The sequence below is a fragment of the Paramisgurnus dabryanus genome, chromosome 5 (genome assembly GCF_030506205.2).
Source record: "Paramisgurnus dabryanus chromosome 5, PD_genome_1.1, whole genome shotgun sequence".
In the NCBI taxonomy this organism is placed as follows: domain Eukaryota; kingdom Metazoa; phylum Chordata; class Actinopteri; order Cypriniformes; family Cobitidae; genus Paramisgurnus; species Paramisgurnus dabryanus.
The window spans coordinates 40,472,987-40,497,545 of record NC_133341.1 but is presented as its reverse complement, the minus strand read 5'-3'; the positions used below and the strand labels follow the sequence as shown (position 1 = coordinate 40,497,545).

At 36.6% G+C, this 24,559-nt stretch overlaps 3 protein-coding genes across 5 annotated transcripts; 1 reads left to right on the top strand and 2 right to left on the bottom strand.

Moving 5' to 3' along the window:
- Positions 1-315: 315 nt before the first annotated feature.
- Positions 316-8,981, bottom strand: layna (layilin a). Of its 3 annotated transcripts, none has more exons than XM_065284137.1 (8): positions 8,681-8,981; positions 8,325-8,342; positions 4,562-4,859; positions 4,270-4,427; positions 4,096-4,140; positions 3,927-4,013; positions 1,464-1,566; positions 316-1,389 (listed from the first exon to the last, which is right to left on the bottom strand). In XM_065284137.1, the coding sequence occupies exons 1-8, from the start codon at positions 8,754-8,756 to the stop codon at positions 1,032-1,034; spliced, it is 1,143 nt and encodes a 380-aa protein (XP_065140209.1). In that variant the 5' UTR covers positions 8,757-8,981; the 3' UTR covers positions 316-1,031. The 3 variants fall into 3 exon arrangements, with proteins under 3 accessions (XP_065140209.1, XP_065140210.1, XP_065140211.1); XM_065284138.1 differs by having other exon boundaries at positions 316-1,386; XM_065284139.1 differs by lacking the exon at positions 8,325-8,342.
- A 74-nt stretch (positions 8,982-9,055) lies between these two features.
- On the bottom strand, positions 9,056-18,806 carry hoatz (HOATZ cilia and flagella associated protein). The gene is made up of 6 exons (XM_065284142.2): positions 18,543-18,806; positions 16,103-16,138; positions 15,942-16,012; positions 10,798-10,857; positions 10,097-10,149; positions 9,056-9,221 (listed from the first exon to the last, which is right to left on the bottom strand). Exons 1-6 carry the CDS (start codon positions 18,742-18,744, stop codon positions 9,155-9,157), a joined length of 489 nt encoding a protein of 162 aa, XP_065140214.1. The 5' UTR covers positions 18,745-18,806; the 3' UTR covers positions 9,056-9,154.
- Positions 18,807-21,838: 3,032 nt separating this feature from the next.
- On the top strand, positions 21,839-23,116 carry btg4 (B-cell translocation gene 4). Its single transcript, XM_065284140.2, has 4 exons — positions 21,839-22,158; positions 22,229-22,366; positions 22,509-22,773; positions 22,850-23,116. Exons 1-4 carry the CDS (start codon positions 21,986-21,988, stop codon positions 23,051-23,053), a joined length of 780 nt encoding a protein of 259 aa, XP_065140212.1. The 5' UTR covers positions 21,839-21,985; the 3' UTR covers positions 23,054-23,116.
- The last annotated feature ends 1,443 nt before the right edge of the window (positions 23,117-24,559 follow it).

Here is a 24,559-nt window from a genome sequence, read left to right as displayed (position 1 = left end):
AGGGAGATATTTATATGTGTGTGTGAAAGCATTTGCGTTAGCAACGCACAGGTTGGGGTTCGATTCCCAGGGGGACGTCATACTGATAAAATGTGCAGCTTGAATGCATTGCAAGTTGCTTTGATGAAAGCAATGAGATCAGTGAATGCACAAATATTTTGCCTGCTAAAATAATTGCAAAAGCTCTGCCTGTTCTTGAAAGGCACGTCCCAGTGACATCATCACAAGGCTTCATATTTTTAGATTTATTTGTATATTTATTATGATGAACCAACAGAGCTCAGAAAATATCAGTTAATAAAGAGCAGCCTTTTATTTCTCAGAATTAACCCTGCGCATAGTGTTTGCATATAAAACCTTTTTGTTCTCAAAAACCATAACATTTTGTGTTTCATTAAAACAAAAACAATTTAACATTTATATAAACGTCAGGGGTGCGCTCAAACATGCTGTTAAACAGCGACCCCTACTGTGCACTTACGCGCGTAACTTACTGTACAATGCTACTTACTGCAAGTTATCATTCATTAAATGTAGTTCTCATTCATTTGGTTTATTAAGGCTTCATTAACATCACTGCATACACATTCCAATATGTTGCATATTATAAGAAATCTTAGTTTTTTGGTTATTCAATATTTCATAGGAAAATAGTCTGCAAGAGATTGTCGCATTGTAATCACTGAGCCTGATACAGCACATCCAGTAAAAGCAGCATAACAAGAGTCATGCAAACCATCCAAATCCATATAACACTTGTATCACTTAAGTGTTTCTTAATTCATTCGTACAAAATTTGCTTACAGATACATTTGAAGCTGGCAAGGACAACTTTTCATTGTTAACGTATCATGGCAGCCTAAATGTGAATCGCAAAGAAGCTACACCTGATAAAACAGATGTGACTGGTATCGTTTGGAAGAATTTGTGACTTTGTAAAAAAAAAAACTTGGGGAAGACACGAACAGTCCGTGTTGGCTTAGTCTCAACGAGACAATGCAGAATCAAACCAATGTTCCTCTTGCATACAATTAATAGTCATATAATTCATCCATCCATCCGTGGTCTCTGACGTATCTCCTACTTCCATGGCTTTGCATTGTGTCATACATTTCAGTGGTCACAAAGCCGCTCTCTGTGCTGGCCAGTGTCACGAAACCACTTTCCGTGTCCCTGCCTCCATGCAGGTTGTCATAATCTCCTGGTGGAGTGTCTGGAGAAGAACCGAGAAAGGAAGTGTTCTTGATATCAGGCCGTGTCTGTGCGAGGTCCGACTCACGCTGCCTTCGGATGACGTTATAGACGTCGGGGCTGGGGCTGTTGCATCTCTCTCCGGCTGCCCAGTATCCTGGTTCCTTTGAACTAACCTCAGTCTCTTCTTTCTTCCTGCTTGCATAAAAAAATTAAAAGTTAAGTGGTATCACATTTATCAAAAAAAAGTGGACTTTGATGAGTGATTATACCTCTTTGTGAAAAGCTTGAAGCAGGAAACTCCTGTTGCCACAATCAGTAGCAGTAGAAGAGGGATTGTGGGAAGTACAATGTAAACAATGTTAACTGCATTGTCTGAAAGACATGAAAAAGATAAATGAGACATTCAACTTTACATTGTTTTCTGGACATTATGTATACAAAGGTAATTCTCAATAATGAAAAAAACAGTCAATTATTTCTCATAGACATCAATGAGATTAAATGGAAAGCAAACTTAAAGTTTTGCCGAAGTCTGCGTTGTCTCAGATACTGTATTTCTCATGAGATAGAGACCCAGAAATCTCAAATGTCTTTATTAGAGTTTCAGAAGAGATTATTAGATTTTTCAGAAGAGTCACAAAGTGAGCTCAGATTTGCCAAGTCTGTAATCAAAAGTCTATATTATTAACTATTTCAATATTAACTTAAAGGTGCAGTGTGTAATTTTTAGAAGTATCTCTTGAAAGAAATGCAAAATAATATACAAAACTATATTATCAGTGGTGTATGAAGACCTTTTATAATGAACCGTTATGTTTTTATTATCTTAGAATGAGACGTTTTTATCTACATACACAGAGGGTCCCCTTACATGGAAGTCGCCATTTTGTGCCACCATGTTTCTACGGAAGCCCTTAAAGGACAATGTAGGAAAATGTTTGTCTGGTGGTGGCTATCATAGCTTCTTTATGCGTTTTAAAGGTGAGGGTTGGGCAGTGGGCCGAGTCGCTGGTTGCAATTCGCAACTTCACCACTAGATGACGCCAAAATTTACACACTGCACCTTTAAAGTCGCAATGAAATTGAAATGAAAAACGAATTTCTTTTGGAATATTGTTTTTGTTTTTACAAATGACTGTGAGCTTGATAATTTTTTATTCATATGCCCTCATAATCTTAAATCAAAAATGCAAATCTTCTCCTGCCCTCTTTGAAACGATCTCATATGGTATGGCAGGTGGGCAGGGTCCGGGAAAAGATCCCAGCGATTAGCAAATCGCAACATGATTCAAATTCAAACAATCCAATCATTTCTAAATGTATGAATTGAAGTCCAGCCCTGCCTTATTTCATTTCAGAAGCCATTTCACTCGGATATACGTCACCACGGGGAAAATAAGACAACCGCTACTTCCGTTTCATGGCTTTAAAGGGAAAGTTCACCCAAAAAAGAAAATAACCCCACGATTAACTCCCCTATAAGGAGATATATATTATTTATTGATGTATATTAGCTTTTTTAGATGAACACAATCTGAGTTATATTAGAAAATGTCTTTTATAAAAGCTTTATAATGGTAGTAAATGGTGCTTCTGATTTGAAGCCCCCAAAAGTCCATTCGTCCTTCACAAAAGTAATCCACACGGCTCCCGTACCCTCTGAAAAATGGGGTCGTCTTATATTCGCGATATAAACTAATTCACGGGTGAAAGGGAAAAAAGCAGGGGGAAAAAGTACAGAGCGCCAACATGATAGGTTAGATGTGTTTGATTTAAAGCAGATGGTTATTTTCTATCTATCTTCACAGTACCACAGTTACATACATACATACATGGGCCTACATAATTATTGCATTTTTGTGGTAAGGTTATTCATTTCTGTACTCATTCATTGACAGAGTGCACTTTATTTTGTGACAAATGAATCCAAATATTTAATGAATTGTGTTAATATGTTTTTCCAATGAATTATCACTAGAATTTTCAAAAAAAATTGTTTTCTGTTGAAAATCAGATTTTTCCACAAAAATTTTCTCAAAAATAAGTGTATAAAATTGGGGGTCATCTTATATTCAGGGTTGGATATTCAATGGATTCCAAAACGGTAAGAATCAAATGTTTAAATCTAGGGTAGCTGGAAAATGAGCATATTTTTTAAAAAGTGGAGTGTCCCTTTAAGGCAGCTTAAACATGCATTTTAGTCTGGACTAAGTCCTGTCCGGGAAACTGCCTCATTAAGAACCACTGACATGAGCCTCGCTGTGAGACAGCCAATCAGAGCAGAGCTCAACATTATTATTCATGACACTTCCAAATAAGGTATAACAGCTTTTCACATTTCATTCGGGGGACAAATCCTAGGGTTTTAAATGGACATGTAAAACCGTTTCTGGATAATGTTTGCACTTAATAAAGCAACATACCTTCTATGTAGATATCAGAAAACAATTTAACACTTTGTATTAATCAATTATTTGGCACCTTTAAGTTAATATAAAAACCCTTGGCAAATCTGAGCTCAGTTTGTGACAATAATCTAATAATTCTTCATTTTATATCATAAAATATGACCAGATATTCTGTGTGGTCTCCACTTTTTCAATTTCACTGCATTAGTTATTTATTATCAATGTGAATACAATCTTTAGCCTTGTCGAACAGTTTAATGTACATTCACATATTTGGCAGACTCTTTATCCAAAGCAATTTTGCAAGAAGTTTAAAACATTCACCTGCAGGTTCAGTAACAACCCCCCTCATGCCATCATCCTTTACTGTGACAGAGGGATATCTGGCTGTTCTGGGTGTTGGAAGAGCATCTGTAATGAATGGGAATTAAGTTAAGCATTATATAATGAAATTATAGTAGTACAGCAGCACTATAAAAGTATAGTAGACTACCTTCAAATGTTCGATTTTCTGCAGGAATTGGTGCCTTGGGTTTATCTGAAACATTGCATTATGGCCATGTTATCATTACTTGCTGTTACACAACAGGATGATGTTTTTAATCTTATTTATTGTCTGCCCGGCTAATATAAATTAATAGGACTGTTTAAAAATGATGCTTTTAACCTTTGGTGTACTTGCAGATAAAGTTGTTCTTTGTTTCACAATTGTCATCGTTCCACTGAAACATGTATGGACCACCCTGGCCAGGAGGAGCTGATGGCTGATGGTACATCACCACACACACCTCAAACCCACAAGAAGGTTCATCCCAATGCCAGTTCCTATCACACAAACACATACTCAGGAAAGCTTTACGGTATTAAATTTTATACCTTATCTTAATTAAATTCCATGTGCACATGGGAATGAGTAAAGTGATGAAACACTGATGGGAAAATGAATCCTTTATTCTCACCTGAAACTTGCCTGGCTTCCATCTAGCCAATAGTACTCGGAAGGACAATCTCCTATTTCTTCCTCGTAACTTTGATCTCTACGTAGGCCAATCCAAAAGTCTCCATCGGATGCTTTTAGTTCTTCAATGAAAGTCTCTATAAGCTTCTGCTCTGCCTTAGACTCAATGCTGAGGAGGTCTCCACCGTCACTCCTGCAGGCACGACTGGCGTCTTCGAAGTTGAGTTTGCGTCGGCTATCTTGAAAGTATGCGATTTTATAACACGGCTTCTCTGTGCCACGCTTGCATATCTGTTGGCCTTCAGAAAAACATCACAGGTGTTTGATTCAAGATAGTGAAAGACAACGGATTTTACATGAAGTTACTAATGGATTGAATAAATTTACTCTATTTAGAACACTTAAAGTCTTTGCACAAGGGAACACACATGTTGTATTTAAAGAGCAAGTAAATGTAAAAACTGATTCTGGAGATGTACATTATGGTGCTGATGCAAGGATTTACATAAAGTGCCTGAGGGCAAGCCTATAGTGCAGTGGTTAAGTCTTAAAGATGAACAGACACAACGACAGCAAATCCTTGATTTCTTAAAAAGCACTTTAAGACCAATAAAATTTTTTGAATATGTTTTAAGACAAGCCGTGTGCAAATTGATCATTCAACATTATTGCGTAGTATTTTCTAGCCTTTTGTTTCTATTGTCACAAACATGTAACCAATTAAATCAACACAGTTGATTTATACACTCACATAAAGGATAATTAGGAACACTATACTAATACTATGTTTGACCTCCTTTGGCCTTCTGCTTTAATTCTACGTGGGATTGATTCAACAAGGTGCTAAAAGCATTCTTTAGAAATGTTGGCCCGTATTGATAGGATAGCATCTTGCAATTGATGGAGATTTGTGGGATGCACATCCAGGACACGAAGCTCCCATTCCAACACATGCCAAAGATGCTCTATTGGGTTGAGATCTGGTGACTGTGGGGGCCATTTTAGTACAGTGAACTCATTGTCATGTTCAAGAAACCAATTTGAAATTATTCGAGCTTTGTGACACGGTGCATTATCCTGCTGGAAGTAGCCATCAGAGGATGTGTATATGGTGGCCATAAAGGGATGAACATGGTCAGAAACAATGCTCAGGTAGGCCGTGGCATTTAAATGATGCCCAATCGGCACTAAGGGGCCCAAGAAAACATCCCCCACACCATTACACCACCACCGCCAGCCTACACAGTGGTAACAAGGCATGATGGATCCATGTTCTCATTCTGTTTACGCCAAATTCTGACTCTACCATCTGAATGTCTCAACAGAAATCGAGACTCATCAGACCAGGCAACATTTTTTCAGTCTTCATCTATTGCCCGAGGTGGTGCGAAAGAGTGGAGACAGGAACTAATTAGCAAATGAGGAAAGTGTGTAGTCACATTCAAGCTGTTTTAAAGCAAGAAATTACTGTGAGTGGTAAAACTTGTAAAATGCTATTATGATGCTCAAAGACGTGTTTTAATGATCAAATTCTTGACTACAGGGAGACTTTTATTTCTATGTATTATATGATCTATGAACTGTTATGCGTTTTCTTGAGCCAGATACTTAAAGGGACAGTTCACCCAAAAATTTAAATTCTGTCATCATTTACTCACCCTCATGGTTTTCTAAACACACACACACACACACACACGCGCACACACGCGCACACACGCGCACACACACACACACACACACACACACACACACACACACACACACACACACACACACACACACACACACACACACACACACACACACACACACACACACACACACACACACACACACACACACACACACACACACACACACACACACATATATATATATAAATTTCTTTATTGGCCATTCCACTGAATCTGTGCCATTTCTGAGGACATTATATGTAATGCTGACATCGCGGGCACCCGCGACAAAATTCTTAGGCATAAAATCTGGACTTTTACAATGTGTGTCATGCAATATACAAATTTTGTCACATGGATGTAGTATGTTTTCACTAAATACGACAATAAATAGGTCAAGTCCGACCACCGGAAGCGTTTGATATTTTGAGCTTTCAACCCTGAGGTGTTTTTAGTTCAGAGCAACTGTTTGAAAATTTGTGTCACTTTCAACCGGTCGGTGTGCTTCCACTATACTCTGGACACTAATGAAAGGTAGGTGGACCACAATATATATCTTTTATCTTGATACTAAAACATGGTAATCTAAATCTATGGAGAAGAGGGTATTTAAATAAATCGTGGTCAGAACGTCCATTGCAGGCATTGTTCTAAAAACCATGGTTACCATGGGTCCGATGCCCATTCCAACTAAAACAGTAAATGTTCATGATTTGATTTACCTTCTGTTAAAATTTCATGCAAATATCTGATAAAATGAGGAAGTTACAAGCAAAAACATTTGAATAAGCAGCATTTTCGGTCACACACCTTCCATTGACATCCATATATAACTTTTTCCCGATTTTTAATATTAAAAATAACGTTCTCAATCCTCATTGGATATTAACAATCCAAGTATCTTTATAAATGGGAATGTCAGCTGTGTCTATAAATTTTGAGTTTTGGGGATTTTGAAAATTTTGTCATTATACCTATTATATGTATAAAAATTCACAGAAAATTAACTCTAAAATACATTTAATATATATATTAAGTGTCATGCATGTTAATCTAACACCAGATTTAAAACATTTAATTTGAAATATTAATAAAAAAACTACATAAACAATGATCACAGCCTCTGCTCTCTATCTCTACACTTTACTTGTATATATAAAGCATACAATTCTTTAGATTTCTTTATTTTTTGCATTTTTGTTTGGGTTGGTTTTTTTTACCATTGAAAAAGTCATATTTCAGATAAAATTCACATTTAAGTCATGTCCCCAGGATTTCGCTCATTCATGTTACTTCAACACATCCCCCCCTGCATTTTCAAGAGGAAGTTACATCATCGTTTCTGTATATTTTATGATTTTGATGTTATGACTGTGAATGTCAATCTGAATGTTAAATCAAATTGGTAAATCACTAGAATTTGCTCAGTGTCTTCATGCTATCAGCACACATTTAATGCAGCTATATTTCATGTATTTATATGCTTAAAAACTCAGTCCTGTTACTTTCAGTCCTTCAACCAAAATGCCTCCATGCTTCATTAAGAAGCCACAATAAAAAAGAAATTAGTTATCCGAGATACTCATTTTAAAAGTAAAATATCTGTGGTATTAGATTTAGTGTTAAAATAAAATTAATTTCAATTTTGGAATCACAAAAGACGATGTAAATAAGGCATACATTGACTTCTATAGAAGGAAAAACTAATGCTTAACAACATGAAGGTGAGTAAATGATGTTCATTTTTGGTGAACCAAAAACGTTGAAATATGGTTGAAATAATGTCAGTTCTTCTTTCAACGTTGATTCAACAGTTAATGCTAAACGGTAATGGCTCATGGCAACAAATCTTTAACACAAATGATAGTTAGACATATTATTTGTTTCCCTAAATATGGAAAAGGTTTGTCCCAATTCAGTGTCAGACATATGGTAAACACATCCCAAAAGTAAAGCAAAGTGTCTAAATGTTGCTGCTTTTGAACACAACTGTTTGATTTCCTGGGTTCGTATGCATTTAATAGCTTATCTGAAAGGCAGGGGTATCATTTATTCGAGAAAAAAGCATGACATGTCTGTGAATGAACATACCTCTGGGCTCGTAAATGTCTGCACCAGAAAGAGTTTACGCGCAATGAAGAAAGAAGAAAAAGTATTGTTAGGCCTATATTTAAAAAATAAAAAAAATGATATTAAAACAATTTAAACATGAAACAAACGAGACGAAAATTGCATAAGAAAAAGTTATTGGACACGCACGATAAAACTTTTCTTTAAATAACAATACAGACTCCTTTCCATATTTCAAATACTAATATAAAACATCCAAGGCTTTCATTAGTAATTAACATTAGCGTTTCTCACGTATTTATTGCGTTTTAAGCATCAATTCTAGTGTAATATTTTGTCGCAGTAAAATGCTGCGCGTTCTCAATCGTTTAACTCACCACCGAGAAGCCTTGACGCGCAAACGGAGACGCTGAAGATGACCAAAGCGCATCCAGAAATCTTCATCAAATCCATCGTTACGCATTACCCAAACTTCCACGCTTCTGAACACAACAATTTTTGAGAGACAAACTCAACAGAAAGATCACCCGATGGCAGAAAGGCAAGTCCACAAACCGCGTACTTATCCCGTTATCCACTGCGATCTTTGTGAGCATCCAGTGAGGTTAGAAAGAGACACGGGCGGGTGATCATAACACGTCATCAGCTGCCAGCATCTAACACGACATCAGCTTTTATTTGCACATATGAACAAATCCCATCCAATTACACAATGTTACACTATACAGTTGTAAAAATGTTTACAGTTTAAGTTTAATAACGTTTTTATTTATTTAATCCACTTGGATTGTAGGCCAGTCTCATTAGTAATTATAACATTTTGTTGGACTGCTTACAAATGATCTTTAATATTACTGGAGGTTTTGAACTTCTTTCTGGTCTTCATCCGCAGATGATGAAAGGGTCTTTGGAGCATGTCTATATACAACAAACATGAAATATTACATTTTTTTAGAATTGGTATAAACTTGTTTGATACAAAATGTTTGATGGTGTATAGTTTCCATCAAAACTAGCAAATGCAACCCAACAATATTTATACAATGATTCATGTAACATGCTATTTAACCCCCCCCCATGTTCAAACCAAATCTATGCATATAAAATCATTTTATTGTGCATGTATGCAGTAAAAATTCAGTCACATATTTTGATCTACTGTGAAGATAATAATGTTGGAAATACTTGACATAAATGTAATAAGTGCAGATTTAACTTGCGAGAAACCAATGCACCACACAGGCTAATGAAAGTCTGATACATGACATTAATGAAAGGATTTTGCAATGATGCATTTGTCTGTAAAGAGATTGTTTTGGATAATAGGACAGCTAATCAATATACGTTTGAACTGTAAGTACAGCACGGTAAAGATCAGACATTTCAGATCAATATCTGCATCAGTTGATTATCCACCGAGCCATCATTATTGGCTTCAGTTTTTGTATGTTATTTATTCAAGGAAATATGAAATCATTATGCAAAAACATTTTCTTCACAGTTGTTGGACTGTAATAAGTAAATAATATTGTGTTTGAGCCCTTCTTGTATGTGTTTTCCCTTTTATACGCAGAAGTGATTTACTCTACTGTTGCAACATCAGCAAACTAGCTCCGCTTATGATCTGTGGCAGTAAATTACTATTAGGAAACTAATTACTACTTTACTAACTGGAATAATGCATTAAATTATAGAATTTACCATTTTATACATGCTTCACATATTTTACTAACAAAACCAATTAATTAAATATTTTTATATATATATATTTAACATATTTCTAAGGTACATACCTTTCTGCTGGGTTATTTTTTCTTGGCTTGTGTTGGAGAGAAATCATCTCCTTCTGTTAAAACATTTAATATAAAGCAAACCTTTATTTATTCTCCTATCTTAAAAACCACAACCAACAAAATACACTAAGAACTTTTACAAAATGTGACTTTCTGTGAGTGTACCCAAAAGAAAACATTTTAAAATAGACACAGATAAACCCATCTACTTCAACATCTACTTCATTCTCCAAAAGAAATAGACTCAAGATTGTGACCAATATATAGCAATTGCTAAAAACAATTGACTCCGGTGAAACCTGTATTAATAAACTAGGTTTGTAAGGCTCTCAATAGGAGCAGGATAAAGCACCACCACCCGTAATCATTAAACTGCTCCCCAGAGAGACATTAAAGTGTGGAGGAAGCCCACCCTTTCATTTACTCTCCATCTCCACAGAGGAGGATGCCCTAAGAAACGCTGAGGCTCTGGGGAAAAAAAGTGCTGAGGAAGGGAGAGAGAGCGTGCGAGCGAGGGCACTTTAATGAATAGGAGAGAGATAAAACACTGGCTGTCTGAGAAAACCGGTCCTGAAGCATCCAAATATGCAAAGGCTGTGTTAGCAAAAGTCCTCAGATGAGAATTAGTGTAATACAAACTGAAACCTGAAAGCAACTTTCTGCAATGGTGTCAAATCTGGTATATACTTTATTATTCATACCTTGATTCTCTCGTTCCTTTGCCGTCTCAGTAGGTCAATAATCTGGTCTCGTTTCTTGGCCTAAATAAAAACAAATATGCACAATCAGGGTATTGCATAACAGTTATTGAAGTGGATAGCTGGACAGCTCTGTTGGCACTGACAGCAATGCCCATTTGTAAAAGATTTCATACACTTAAGGCTAATTCACACTAATCCAAAAAAGCAAACAAACCTGTTAATTCAAAATTAGATTGTCTGTGTTTGTTGCCATTTGTCAGATCAGCATTTAAAGGGATTGTTCACCAAAAAATCTGTCATCGCCTACAAATTGTGAACTAGCATAAATTTCTTTGTTTTGCTGAATACAAAGAATTAAGAATGTAACCAAGCAGATCTGGGGCACCATTGACTTCCATATAGGAAAAAAAGAATACTATGGAAGTGAATGGTGCCCCAGTTTAAAATATAATAATTTGTGTTCAGAAAAGGGAAAAAATTTATACAGGTTTGGAGCAACATGAGGGTAAGTACTAAGTACAGTAAATGATGACAGAATTTTCATTTTTCGGTGAACTGTTCCTTTAAGTTGCATTTATTTGTAATTTAAGTGCTTTGCATTTAAGTGCTTTTTTAAGGTTTCATTGCTTTACAAGAAATTACGTCACAACATGTATGTAGTCCGTCATGTGTGTGATTCGTAATTTCAAAATATGTGTTCGGCGAGTCGAGTGAGCATCACGTGTCTTATCAACATAAGTGCCTGCTGCCGATGCGTCAAAAGGGTTAAGGATAAAAGAGACGCTCGCGTTTGCCAGATACTCGCATAATCTCATGCGTAATCAGAATTTACTGTTAAGTTAGTGTCTTGCGTGTATTTCATGAACGTGAGCGTCTCTTTTATAATAAATGTGTTTTGACGCGTGTGCAGTAGGCACTTATTTTGACAAAACACATGATGCACGTGGTTCACATGACGCAACAAACACATATTTTTTGAAAACACGAGCAACACACATGACACTCCAAACACATATTTTGAATTTGTGTGCCTCGGATGAGCAGTCACGAGCCGCCAGTGGAAATAAAGTTTAATATAAAGTATACATAATAGAAGGAAAAAATTTTTGAGTGCAACAGTACTGCTGAATAACGGGATGCCTGCGCTTACTAAACCAACCTCATAATTTTGATTTAGCACCCATAGTTTCTGGCTGCAGCGCTGGCTTCATTTAATGGCATTTCATTACATGCTTGTACACAGTGACCATATTTCAAGCCAATGTCATTGTAAGGCAGGTTAATCATTTATAATAGTGTAATGTAATGGCTCTGTTGATTATATGTAAACATCTGTCACATTGCCATCTGCTAAAACTAATAAAATTCTTATTGAATATGGCAGGTATATATGATTACATTTTACACTGTGAACTATTCAATTTAACACACTAAATAATGTTTTTGTATTCAATCTTTAAATGCTCCTTTGTAGAAAAATAGCTTTACGCTATCAACTGTCTGATTAAGAAGATTTGAGAAGGAGGTTAATTAACTGAGAGTAATCTCATAAAATGGATCTGTCCTCCGGAGAGCCGTACATCTTGGGCTTTCCAGGTTGATTACTCAGAGTGGGAATGCCGAAACATTACAGAAAGGGCACTGCCCACTGCTCTATACCACTTTTCATTATATCTTAAGACGACACATAATTGGACAGAACACAAACTCCAGCTTGTGTATGATGTAGTAGGACAGAGCACATGAAAGATGCATTACTGTACTGAAGAAGTATACATGATGTCACTTTTAATGAGTTGCTGATCAAACTAAAAAACATTTTCTGTGTCCCAATTACAATGACCTAATGATCCTTATTTTTTACCAATTATATAGATGCATTTAAAAGATTATTTAATTTAACCACAGAGAATCAAATATGAAAGAATTAAAAGTGCTCTGCCATCAAACTGGGTGACAAAAGCTGCTTCTTCTTAAACGCTTTTTTGCTTTAGCAGTGCCTTGCAAAAAGATAAATCAATAGTCCCTTATTCTCATACTGAGATGAATTGATCTGCGAGTCCAGTGATTTCCTTCTAATCTGATTAGTAGTTGTGGTTAGTGCAGTGTTGGGAGAGAAAGCGGCTCATCAGAAAGATTCATCACTGCACAAATGCAGGGCTTTGGAAAGGCTAAAGGCCCCTAAGTAAGCCGGCCAGAAAGATAGCATTACATCTGGCTCCTCTGTGAGAAAATTTACACGAGTCAGACAGCAAAGGAAGGCTTTAAATTAAATCTACAGACTCATCGGAGGGCTCTGCTTGAAACCATTGAGGGGCGCACTAAAGTGGACAATCAATCGGCATAATTTTATTGTCTGGTTATGCCAAGCATAAACATTTCAGATGTGTTTACACTGAATCCAGATCTTGTCATTGTGCCAAAGATGTTGGATTGAATGTTACTGTATGAACAGGGGAAAATGCAATGTTCAATATGGTCGATCTGGTGACGTAAGTCCTGCCTTTTGGTTAAAAGAACCAATCATTAATCAATAAATATTGAAGATTGTTTGGGGAGGGGCTCTACAGAGTCTGAAGGGTTTGCCAATCTGTGTGCTTGTTGCTTTAGCTGAAATGACTTTGATAAAATTGCTTTAGGGCAATTTGAGCTTCTTTAATGGACCTTTAATTGATAAACAGTATTGTGAGGAGAGAACATTAAAGTACATAGTGAAGAGATGGGAACATGACCGGCAAAGGACCCCAAACCAGGACTTAAACTTGGGTCCCCGAAAGCCGTCTGCACTACATCTCGGAGCACTTCCCACTAATTTTTCCCCGCCATTGACAAGTTATCTCAAAACAGAACTGACATCTTAGGTCTTGAGTCTGCGCAGTAGTGATTTTGGGAACAGTCCTGCGCAGTAGTGAGCTGGAAGTAAAGCCGTGAAATCAATGCCCCGCCCTCGCAGAATGCACATATCACAGCTGTCAATCATGATGTGACACCACTGTTTTTATAGCATTAAATAAGTAACTAAAAACAAACTTATTTAAAAAACAAACAACTGAATTTACATCAAACTACAGTAAATGACATAAACCAGCTTCGGAAAAAAGATAATTGAAGTGTTTACTTGGTCTCAAGTCCCATTGAATAACATGGGGGAGGCGGGGTTTATGACCTATACTGGGACCAGTCACTGGGGACGATCGAGATGTTTTGGCTTCAATTTTCAGGGCTTGTGCGGCATGCTTGGTTTTGATCATCATTCTGAATGTGATCTCTAACAAAAGTCCTTAACAAAAATGCAATTAACTCAGTTTCGAAGAAACCTACACATTTGATAAAGAGGTGATAAAAAAGAGAACAAATAAACAAAGGATGAAACTTTTTTTTGAAAGCAGAGGGTCTGTTCTTTCATTTGATATACTGTATTGTATGTTTATCACTGTAAAACCTAACAGTTATCTTAACTCAAACCATTTAAGTAAACCGGTTGCATTAGACAATTTAAGTTTTAAAACACATAAATGTAAGTACTGTGAACTTGAGTCATGTGCAATTATACACTTATATTAAGTAGATTGAACTTAAATATAAGTGCATAACTGCATATGACTCAATTTGTTTAAGTTCACAGTACTCAAATGTACTGTATGTGTTTTAAAATTAATGCAACCTGTTTACTTAAATGGTTTGAGTTGAGTTAACTTTTAGGTTTTACAGTGTATTTAAACTAGCTGGCAACTTTTTTTTTTTTAAACGCTGGCAGGGAAAAAAGCTAAGAAACAAAAGTTATGTTACAGTATGTTGGGTTAGGGATGTTTCACACATCATTTTCTCATCCTCATGTTGTTACAAACCTGTATGAATACAAAAGAAGATATTTTGCATCATATAAATTATGGTTATGACACACAGCTGATTGTAACCATTGACTTCCATAGTAGGAAAATTAAGTACAATGAAATTCAATGGGTACCTTCAACTGTGTGCTTACCATCATTTATCAAAATATCTTCTTTTGTATTCATCAAAATAAAAGATGTCATACAGGTTTAGAACAACATGCATGGTGGAAAACTTGCTACAAATGTAAACTTGCTGGTAATGGTGGGATACTGGTAAAAAGACCACCCTTTCAAATGCACTAAATGAGCATTTTTATTGGTCTGCCACATTTGTAAGTCTTATTATTGTAGCTCAATAATAAGCTATATAAGCATCTGCCTAATAGACAGAGGTCTGATTAATTACATCTCCTTAAGTTGCATAATAATTCATGTTGCACAGATGAAGTTATGCACTGGACTTTGGGGTAGGGTTTTAAACAGTCGAGCCATTCAGTGACAGGACAGTATATGGCAGACTTTCATTTCATATCTGTGATGGTCCTTGGAGACTTCTTTTGCTAACGCAGCATGCTGAGCATTATACTCAAACTGGCAAAACCCGCTTGCCAGATCCACTCAGAAACCACTCCCCCATATCAAATCATCTTTCATAAGCAATCTATAACACCCCACCACAGCTCAACTCATTATCTTTATGCTGCACTGTACTGCTTTAAAGGGGATATTTCAAAAGCCTTTTAAAGATGTAAAATAAATCTTTGGTGTCCCCAGAGTACATATTTGTAAGTTTTAGCTCAAAATACCATATAGATAGTTTATTATAACATGGTAAAATTGCAACTTTGAAGCTGGGGCTTCTCCAATCAACACTACAGGATTTTCTGTTAAACATTCTGTTCATAACATTCATTATTTGTCCAGTGTGAATGCTTTCATACCGATGCATTTATTGTACAACCACATGAACAACTCAGCACACTCAAATGTATTAGTTGTTTACTTTGAGGTGTGCAATAGGACAGATTTACATGGTATGGTTGCTTTTTTCAACTTTCAATTTTAGAGTTTTGCTGTAACAATAAAAAGGAAAACCTATAGGGCTACAACACAAACACAGGCTTAGCATTTTTTCAACGCTTCCTGACGGGTTTTTAAATAATATCCATCTGGAAGATCTTGTATAATGTCATCTAGCACTCTTGTATAATGTAACAATTTTTATTTTCCTCAGATAATCATGAATTGTATAGCTTTAAAAGTGCCATCATTGAACTTGTGATGCATTTGAAACAAATGGGACCTCACCATCTCCATGTATTTCTGCTTTTCCTCTTGCTTTTGCTTCAAGTAAGCATTTTGTTGAAAATCATCTGTCTCTGTCAAGCAAACATACAGGCTGATGTAAATTGTAATAATATCTGCTTTAGTAGCCTACAATAAAACCCAACACACTATAGTCTACTTACCTGGCCAAGAAGCCAGTTTAAAGGGTGCATTTGTTGCTAAAAGAAATGTAATAAAAGATCATTTAGATTTTGGTTATTTAAAAATAAAAAAAGATTCGCCACCACAAATTTTTTAAATTCTAGAATACACAAGCAAGTGCCAATCAATTTCAATCCATAAAGTCATAATTTCTTCTAACTGCACAAAAGAACACTTGAAGAACACTTTCATGAAGATAAATCCTTTAACAGAAGTATATAATTTTTACAATAACACTTTACAGTAAGGTTGTCACAATGAAACAGAAGTAGCGATTGTCTCATCTTCTCGTCGTGTATATCTGAGTGAAATGGCTTTTGAAATGATAAAAGATAGGGCCTGACTTCAATTCATCCATGGAGAACTGATTGGATCATTGGAAGTTGATCATGTTGTTGTTGTTGTTCTTCTGGAGTTTTATTGTCGGTTTGCAAACAGCTTTTAGGTGCATTACCGCCACCTACTGATTAGGAGTGTGGGTTAGGATCTCTCTATTCTTTTAAATAATCCTTAAAATACTGCAACAATAATCTAATAGCTTGTTTACAATGTCAGTCCATATTCGATGTTGGTGCATATCCAATTTAGCAGACTTACTGTCCTTATTGTGTATCACTGCTCAGTTGCGATCTGTGTGACATGAGCGTCCTGCCCTGTTCACCCTGGCACGACATTCTGACTTGAGGTCAGATGTTGTAGAAACTATATTCCCCAATACATGGACTTTCCCAAATACCCCTATAATTTCGTCAGAAATTGACTATTCCAAAGTTCGCGCTGGGGTTGCGTTTATGTGACGTGACAGCATGACGTAACCAAAAAGCTACACAAATGTGATCAGACTGAAATGGATTTCCAGAAATGCAATTTGAAACAGATTTCAAACCACCTCTGGATGTAGCCTGAAACGGATTCGAAAAAAAAATTTCATGAGGTTTTTGGCCGTTCACACATCTCTTACAGGTAATTGGATTCCAATCGGATATTCAACAAAATCGGATTTTGGAAAAACTGTGTAAACAAGGTCTAAGACCCAGGGGCAGCCGCTGACGTATTTTTTCAAGAGCGCTTGATGCAAAGTTCGTCACAACATGTATGTAGCCCGTCATGTGTGTGGTTCCTTTTTTCAAAATATATGTCTTGCGCTTCGAGAGATCCTGTGTGCATCACGTGTCTTGTCAAAATAAGTGCCTGCTGCAGACACGCCTAAAGGGTTTATGATAAAAGAGACACTCGCGTTAGCCAGATACTCGCAAAATCTCATGCGTAATCAGAGTTTACTGTTAAGGGAGTGTCTTGCGAGTATTTTGTGAACGTGAGCGTCTCTTTTATCATAAACGGTTTTGACGCGTGTGCAGCAGGCACTTGTGACAAAACATGTGATGCACATGGTTTACATAACGCAGCAAAAACATATTTTGAAAACGCAAGCAACATACAAGACACTCCGAACACTTATTTTGAATTAGCGTGCCTTTGATGAGCAATCACGAGCCGCCACTGCTAATGCTGCACTGAATGCCTGTCGAAGAGAAACCTCCTACTGGCGAACTTGGGGGAGTTCGACCTACCCCGACTTCGCAAAATTAAATCGGAGGATAAGGGCGGCGCCCATGGAGTCTTGCGTCGTAAGAGGTAAAGCTTCAACGAATAGGCTATAAACTGTACTGTACTCTGCTTGTTGGGTTTTTAGACACTGAAGTTTGAACACAACTTGTTTTTTTTATATTATGGCGTGAAATTGTTGTTATTATCTGTTAGCATGAAGCTTAGCGCGGCGGTCGTCAATGTTTTCTGTTTACGTTTCATTTCATTTGCCTGGAACGCTTTGAAGTAGGAGCTAGTACACTTCAGGAAGGATAAGTACCACGTCCCAATGGTTTGGATGGGATCTGAAACGCAGCATTAGACCTTTATTCCCTCCATTTCCCCCCAAAATGCTTATCAAGTCCAGTTTTTCTTTCTCTTCAGGCTAGACACCAAAGATATTTCTCTCATTAACATATTTAGGACACTTTATTATAACGTGTTGCAAATTTTCCTACTAATGACTACAATGTTCATATTTTCCGTTTGATGTCTTGTGCTGTTATCTTTCCCCGGCACCGCCCACCTGCCATAGCCCCATGACCGGAAGTAAAGAGAGATCGTTTTGAGGAAGGTGTAAGATTATGAGGGCACATGAATTGGAAAAAATAATGAAGCTCACAGATAAATAATTTGTAAAAAATATTAAATCGTTTTTAATTTCAATTTCATTTAATGAATTAGCCAAGAACTAAGATTAATAAATGCTAAATTTCAGCATTTACTGATACATTTTTAAAATCACAAATTGCGACTGTTAATGCATTAGTAAAATACAACCATACTGTAAAGTGTAACCCCCTTTTTTATAATTGCTGCTCATGTCAGACTTACAGCCAGGAGCTTTGGCGACTTTCAATCGTTGCCTTACATCAGCAGAAACGAGACGAGGCTCTATTGGTGGCTGTAAGGAGAGAGAGTTCCAGAAAACCTTTGCATATGCCACATCTTCTTCTGACGCTCCATCAAAAATTGTATAATATTTTTCGATTTCTGAAAGAGAGTCTAAAGCGTTTTCATCTACTTCTTTAGCCATATAAGTTAGCTGTCTTACCTAAAGCTAAACAACCACTGTGGGACGTGTTACGGTTGGGACGTGTTACGGTTGTCACGGCGACCAAACGCTCCCTGATAAACGGAAGTGCGTTGCTTACTACAGAAAGATGTTTAAGAAATAATTTCAGTCCAGTTAAAAAACCTGATCATCAAAAAGTTTGCTTTATTTTTTACAAGTCGTGTTTAATTAAGGCATAGTAGAAACATTCTATTTTTCATAACTCGGAAGTTATACTTAGCATACTGGAAACATATGCTAACCTAATCAATAATCAAATACAAACGGACAAAAAATAGGCTATGCATTTAACTATTACTTTATTTGGAATCTTTGGATGTCGTTACAAAGTTTACAGAGAAAAACAGCAAAAAGTAATTGTAGTTGTTATAAAACTGGTCTTCACCTGGTAGTGAGGTTAGTGATTACTAAAAACATTGTTGTAATCAACTAACTACACTGCCTGGTGACCACACAGCAAAATTACGTTTTATCTCCAGAAGAAACCACATGAATTCTTGATTGAAGATCTCATAACTAGTTGCAGATATAGGTTAGTAGCAGTTTTAGCTGTCAGTCTTACATGATCAGAACAGCAGGTACAGTAAATTATTTTAAGAGGCCTATTGTGTTTGCTTGCAGGTCGTTGTGTTGGCAGTATGGTTAGTGATTGTAGCTTACATAAAACAATCAGCTAACAACACTGCCTACAAACCAACCCCAACAGTTTATTATATTATAATATAATGCTTATGTTTTAATATTCTCAGTTCAATGAGCCATGCAACATAAACGCAAAAAAGAATATTATTTAAAAATGTATCATTTACATACCAACAGTGAAGACAGCAGTCTTAAAATAATTCCTAAATAAAATGTGACCATCATCTTAACATGAGTCGCAGAATCTGAGAAATGCGTCAACACACTGAAGTTTGTGTTCATTTCTAGTTGTTATGACCCGGCTGACGTCACATTTCCAGGTGGGGTTTAACGCAAATACACTTTCATAAAGTTTTGATAATTTCTTAGTAAAACAAAGTAATTTACAGGCTGAGAAATAAACAAGCAAATATATTGTGTGACTCTCACCTGAAGACAGCAGTTCTGTGTGATCTCATGTTTCTGCCTCGGATTCCAGCACACCCCATCAGTATTTATAGGCGCATGTTTAAATTCAGCGCCGTTTGAGGCGGGATGCTCACGAGCGCGAATTGCGGCGCTCACAGCACCAGAACCTGGCGCTATTTCTTAGGAGACACAGTGATGAGCGCGGTAAAATGATGATAAGCTATGCAACAGTAATTTAATAAGGGATAGGCCAGATTCACCCAAAAATGAAAATTCTGTCATTATTTTTTCACTTTCATGTTGTGCCAATCCTGTATAAATGACTTTGTTCTGATAAACACGAAAGAAGATATTTTGATGAATGTTTGTAACCAAACTGATCATGAGCCCCGGGTTCATAGTAATAAAAAAGAATACTATGGAAGTGAATGGGGCTCATGACATTTATTCAGGTTTGTAACCACATGAGAGTGAGAAAATGATGACAGAATTATCCCTTTAATGAACTTAGTGTGTTTTAAAGCACTTGACTGCAGTATAGCCAATAATAACTTACAACTTACTTATTGATTTTAAAAAACAATAACAAAACAGCATAAAAAGTGCACACATGTTTATTAATTAATTAATATTTATTTATTTATTTATTTGAAAAAGGGACAATTTATACATATCGACATTCGTAATAAATGTAAGTGAACCCGATTTGGTTTTGTAAGTGAATCCAATTTGGTTTATTAATAACTCTCAATAATCAAAACAAATGATTCTTCAGTCAAATAAGTCCATTATTCTACCTTTAGGCGGTTTATGGTCGCCAAGCAACACTGACGCATACAGAACGTGCAGTTAAAAGGCTTGTTCGATCTCATGCGGCGCCACCAGAACTGACAGGCGGATGACGTCAAAGTGCCGCGAGAGCGAGACGAAATTACACTTCGTATGATTTCTCGAATTGTGCTCGCGGTTCTTTGACGTCATGTGGCTGTCGGTGCAGCGCCTCATGAAGTCAAACAAGCCTAAAGAAATAAAAACGAGCCTCATCCAATCAGAATTTGGAGTTGGAATTATTAAAGATAATTACATATAGGGGTTGGTTCTTGGACAGGGATTAGCTTAAAACAGGCCTTAGTTTAATTAGTAAGAATAACTAATTTTAACAAACACGCGTTACTAAAACATTACTTGTGTGCATTCTAAGGAAAAACAAATTGATGTATTTTAAGATATGTGAGTGCAAGTTGTTTTCAGTTAGGACAGCTCTTACATTTATTTTAGACTAGTCAAATCCCTGTCCGTTAAACCACCCCTTAGGGTTTAATAGAATAGACAATAACTGTTATCATTCCTTAGGTTAAAAGTAACAAAAGTCATGTGCACCTAGCCTAGGAGACAGCAAAATACTTCTAACCGGCCCTATGTCAACACAGGGTTATGTTGTTAACTGTTGGTAGGCAATAAGGCTACATACACAGTGTTTATAGTGAACAATGGTTCGCTGGGCTAAGTTTCCAGAGAAACCATTTCATTCATTTACAGACAGGTCTAGGCTTGCACTCACAGCATAGGCAAAAAACCCAGTTTTAATTTCATCACGTTCTTGAATATATATTTTTTAATAAGTAGCGTACTGCATTTTAGGTAAACAACCTTTATTTCTGTTAATATGTTGCCTAAATAATGTAAAAAACAAACAAACAAACAGTAAAAAGTTTATACTGTAACTTTAGCTTTGTTTTTATTTGTAAATGTAAATTCACACTACAGATATTTATTATTATCAGCACAAATAAAAGTTATAACCTTTATGTTTGTGGTACCTCACCATATCACATGGAATAATGAAGAAAAAGTTGCCATGTGATTATAGACTTAATTGTGTGCAATTGTCACACACTGGTCTTAAAATTGGAAACACCTGTTTAAGCTAATTACCAATTAGCATGTGCTGAGGCATTAAAAAGACCCTGACTGGTTTTGGGTGTGAATCCAAATTTTAGTGTGGGGCTTGAGTTGGCACAGCTAAAACAGATAACAGCACAGTGATATTTAAGGGTCAGAAGTCTGTTTATAGCTGTTGTAGTTTTATAGCACTTTTAATTTTTTTAACGATTATTCTTGTCCCACTGAGTCTTTATTTTATTGTTTGAAAATGAAAGAGGAGATTGCAGCGACTGTGTTTTTCATTGCGAGGTTGGCAAAGAAACATGGCAAGCTCGATCATGTTAGTAGGGAGAAATTTGCTGTGGAACTAACTGCAGTACTCTTTGAAAATTATAAAAGCCATTGGTACCCAGATAACCCGTCCAAAGGACAAGCTTTTCGGTGAGCAGCCTTAATTTTATTTGTGGGAAAATTGTGGTCTTCCTAAAGTGACTCAGCTTTTTTATCTCAGGTGTTTAAGAATGAACCGATCTCAACTGAAGGATCTGGTGATCGAGCGTGCCTGCTCCCAGAGTGGTGTTAGATATGATGATCTTGGCTTACCGAAGGAAATGACCATTTGGGTTGATCCTGGAGAAGTGTCATGCCGGTAAACATTTTGCTGTGGTTTGAATAGGCTTTAATGTAATAAACTGTTATATAGGTACTGTAGTAATGCTACTTTCTTATGTCTACTAGTAATGCTAATTTGATTGCACGGCATTAGAAATTGATTGCTTTTTTTCTTTAAGGTATGGTGAGAAGTCAACCCCATTTTGTGTGACCCTTTTGGAGGGTCAGAAAAGGGATGGGGAATTCTCTCGTAGGATAAATAATGCAGTTGAACGGGCTTCATCGGACTATCACTCTGGAACCTCCTCCGATGAGGAAGGAAGCAACACGAGTATGAGTAGCAGCATCAGTATCAGCACAAGCATCAGCACCAATAGCAGCAGTCTTTCAGTTCCAGAACCCAAATGCATCCCCACTGTTTCCAACCCCAACAGCGTCTATCAGGTAAGGCCCAGAATTATGTTCTGGCTAGGCTTTTCTTTACAATACTCTGAGTTTTCTTAAATCTGCTGCCTTTCAGTTCAGTGAGTTTGGAGCACCCCAACCCTCACAAAACTGGGCACCGTACCCTAAAAGAAAGCCTTTTGCCAATGAGGGCTACCAGCAGCATTCTTCAGGTGGCCAGTACCCACCTCATAAAAGTTTTAAGGGCTACAGACCCTCCTATGGCTTCTCTGGTCCAAGGGTGGACCGATATCACTGGATCAGCAAAAACCGCTCTTAGACACTTATTTTAAAACCATGTGCTGGGCAGCTGTGCAGGCATTTGTAGGTGTCACTTATTATAAATTAATTTATGAAGAAATAAATGTGATGCCATAAAGGCACTTTTATAAAGTTTTGTTTTAATGATTTATTTGTGGTGTGAAAGACATTCTAAATAAAAGAATCAATTTTAATAAAAACAGCTTGTTGGGGATTCTTTCAATTGGATGTGTATGCCACAAGATGGCAGCAAGTGATGGTTAATTCTTTTTCAGGTTTTTATTATTGCAGCGGTGTTTGTTTACAGTCTTTGACCACTTCAGTGCGTGACTGGGAGTTGATGATTTCGAAATGAGAATGAGAGCCGATTGGTCTTGTGGGGACTTTATTAACAGTACATTATAGGCCATAAGTGTTTTACCAGGAAGTCCCATTGTTTTTGATACTCTGGGCTATTTTGACCCACCCGCATGTGGGAAATCTGTGCAGATTTCATTAAATGGATTTTTTTAGGCAGTGACATGATTGGGTTTCTCAGTTTAAAAATGCATTTATCTACAACTTGAATTTAAAAGTTATGCAAATTAAGTGCTTAGTCCTCCCTTGAATTAACACAAAGTATGTTAAAACCAACCCAACAGGCCGGACTCCTCCATTTTGACCCAATGTTGGGTTAAAAAAAATTGGCGTAGCTTAACATTTGAGTTTAGGGGGCCAGACTGGTCTATCATAGAATTTATACTGGAACAAGTGCTTTTGATTTATTTTTTTTATATAAAAATAAAACCTGATAAATACTTTTTTTTGTAACTAACACAAAGTAAAAAATGTCTACCTTTATATTATATATTTTTCAATAAAAATACTATAATCCGTCAAATTTCTCTTGCTGTAACCATTTTTTATGCAGACAGAGTGCAGCATTATCATAAATGCAGATATTATTAACAGATACACAATTGTGTTACAAAGTAACATTTTAAAATGTATAATAAGTTAAATTATGTGTTTAGTTGTTGTGGAATGTAATTTATTTTGTAAAAATACTTTTAGCCAATGGGGGCCACCTCCCGTCAAGCCCCGCCTATGTAGAATAGACCTTAGTCCAATGTAATTGTGTTTAGCCCCTGATGTCAATCACAAAATAATTTTATTTCAGAAATAAATCTATAGAGAGCACCATGTGAAGGACCGACATCGAGGGCCACTCTTTTTGTGAGTCATATTGTGACTGCAGCTGTTACAGTAATGTAGTTAATCAGTCTTCTGCTGTGCCCTGTGGAATGCCATAACAGGTTATATAAACGCACCTCAGTCCTCTCGAGGGGTTATCGGTTTGATGCCTAAAATAGGTGAAGCTAAAAATATTCAAAAAAGCACTTATCTTTTTCCTGATTAGATGTTTGACCATGGAAAAAAACAAGCCTTGCTCTAGTTTAAATCTTTTTAAAAGTGTGCATTCTGTTATAAAATTAAACGGTAAAATCCAAAGTGTGAGTAGCTGTTTTCTTTGTCTGCTTGTGAT

Coding starts and splice junctions, on each gene's coding strand:
- layna (XM_065284137.1), bottom strand. CDS start 8,756: ATGGATTTGATGAAGATTTCTGGATGCGCTTTGGTCATCTTCAGCGTC. Junction 4,014..4,095: donor AGAAAATCGAACATTTGAAG/GTAGTCTACTAT, acceptor CATTCATTACAG/ATGCTCTTCCAACACCCAGA. Junction 1,567..3,926: donor GGTTGTTACTGAACCTGCAG/GTGAATGTTTTA, acceptor CATGTCTTTCAG/ACAATGCAGTTAACATTGTT.
- hoatz (XM_065284142.2), bottom strand. CDS start 18,744: ATGGCTAAAGAAGTAGATGAAAACGCTTTAGACTCTCTTTCAGAAATC. Junction 16,139..18,542: donor AGTCGCCAAAGCTCCTGGCT/GTAAGTCTGACA, acceptor CATTTCTTTTAG/CAACAAATGCACCCTTTAAA. Junction 10,858..15,941: donor AGCAGAAATACATGGAGATG/GTGAGGTCCCAT, acceptor GTTTTTATTTAG/GCCAAGAAACGAGACCAGAT.
- btg4 (XM_065284140.2), top strand. CDS start 21,986: ATGAAAGAGGAGATTGCAGCGACTGTGTTTTTCATTGCGAGGTTGGCA. Junction 22,367..22,508: donor CCTGGAGAAGTGTCATGCCG/GTAAACATTTTG, acceptor TTTTTCTTTAAG/GTATGGTGAGAAGTCAACCC. Junction 22,774..22,849: donor ACCCCAACAGCGTCTATCAG/GTAAGGCCCAGA, acceptor GCTGCCTTTCAG/TTCAGTGAGTTTGGAGCACC.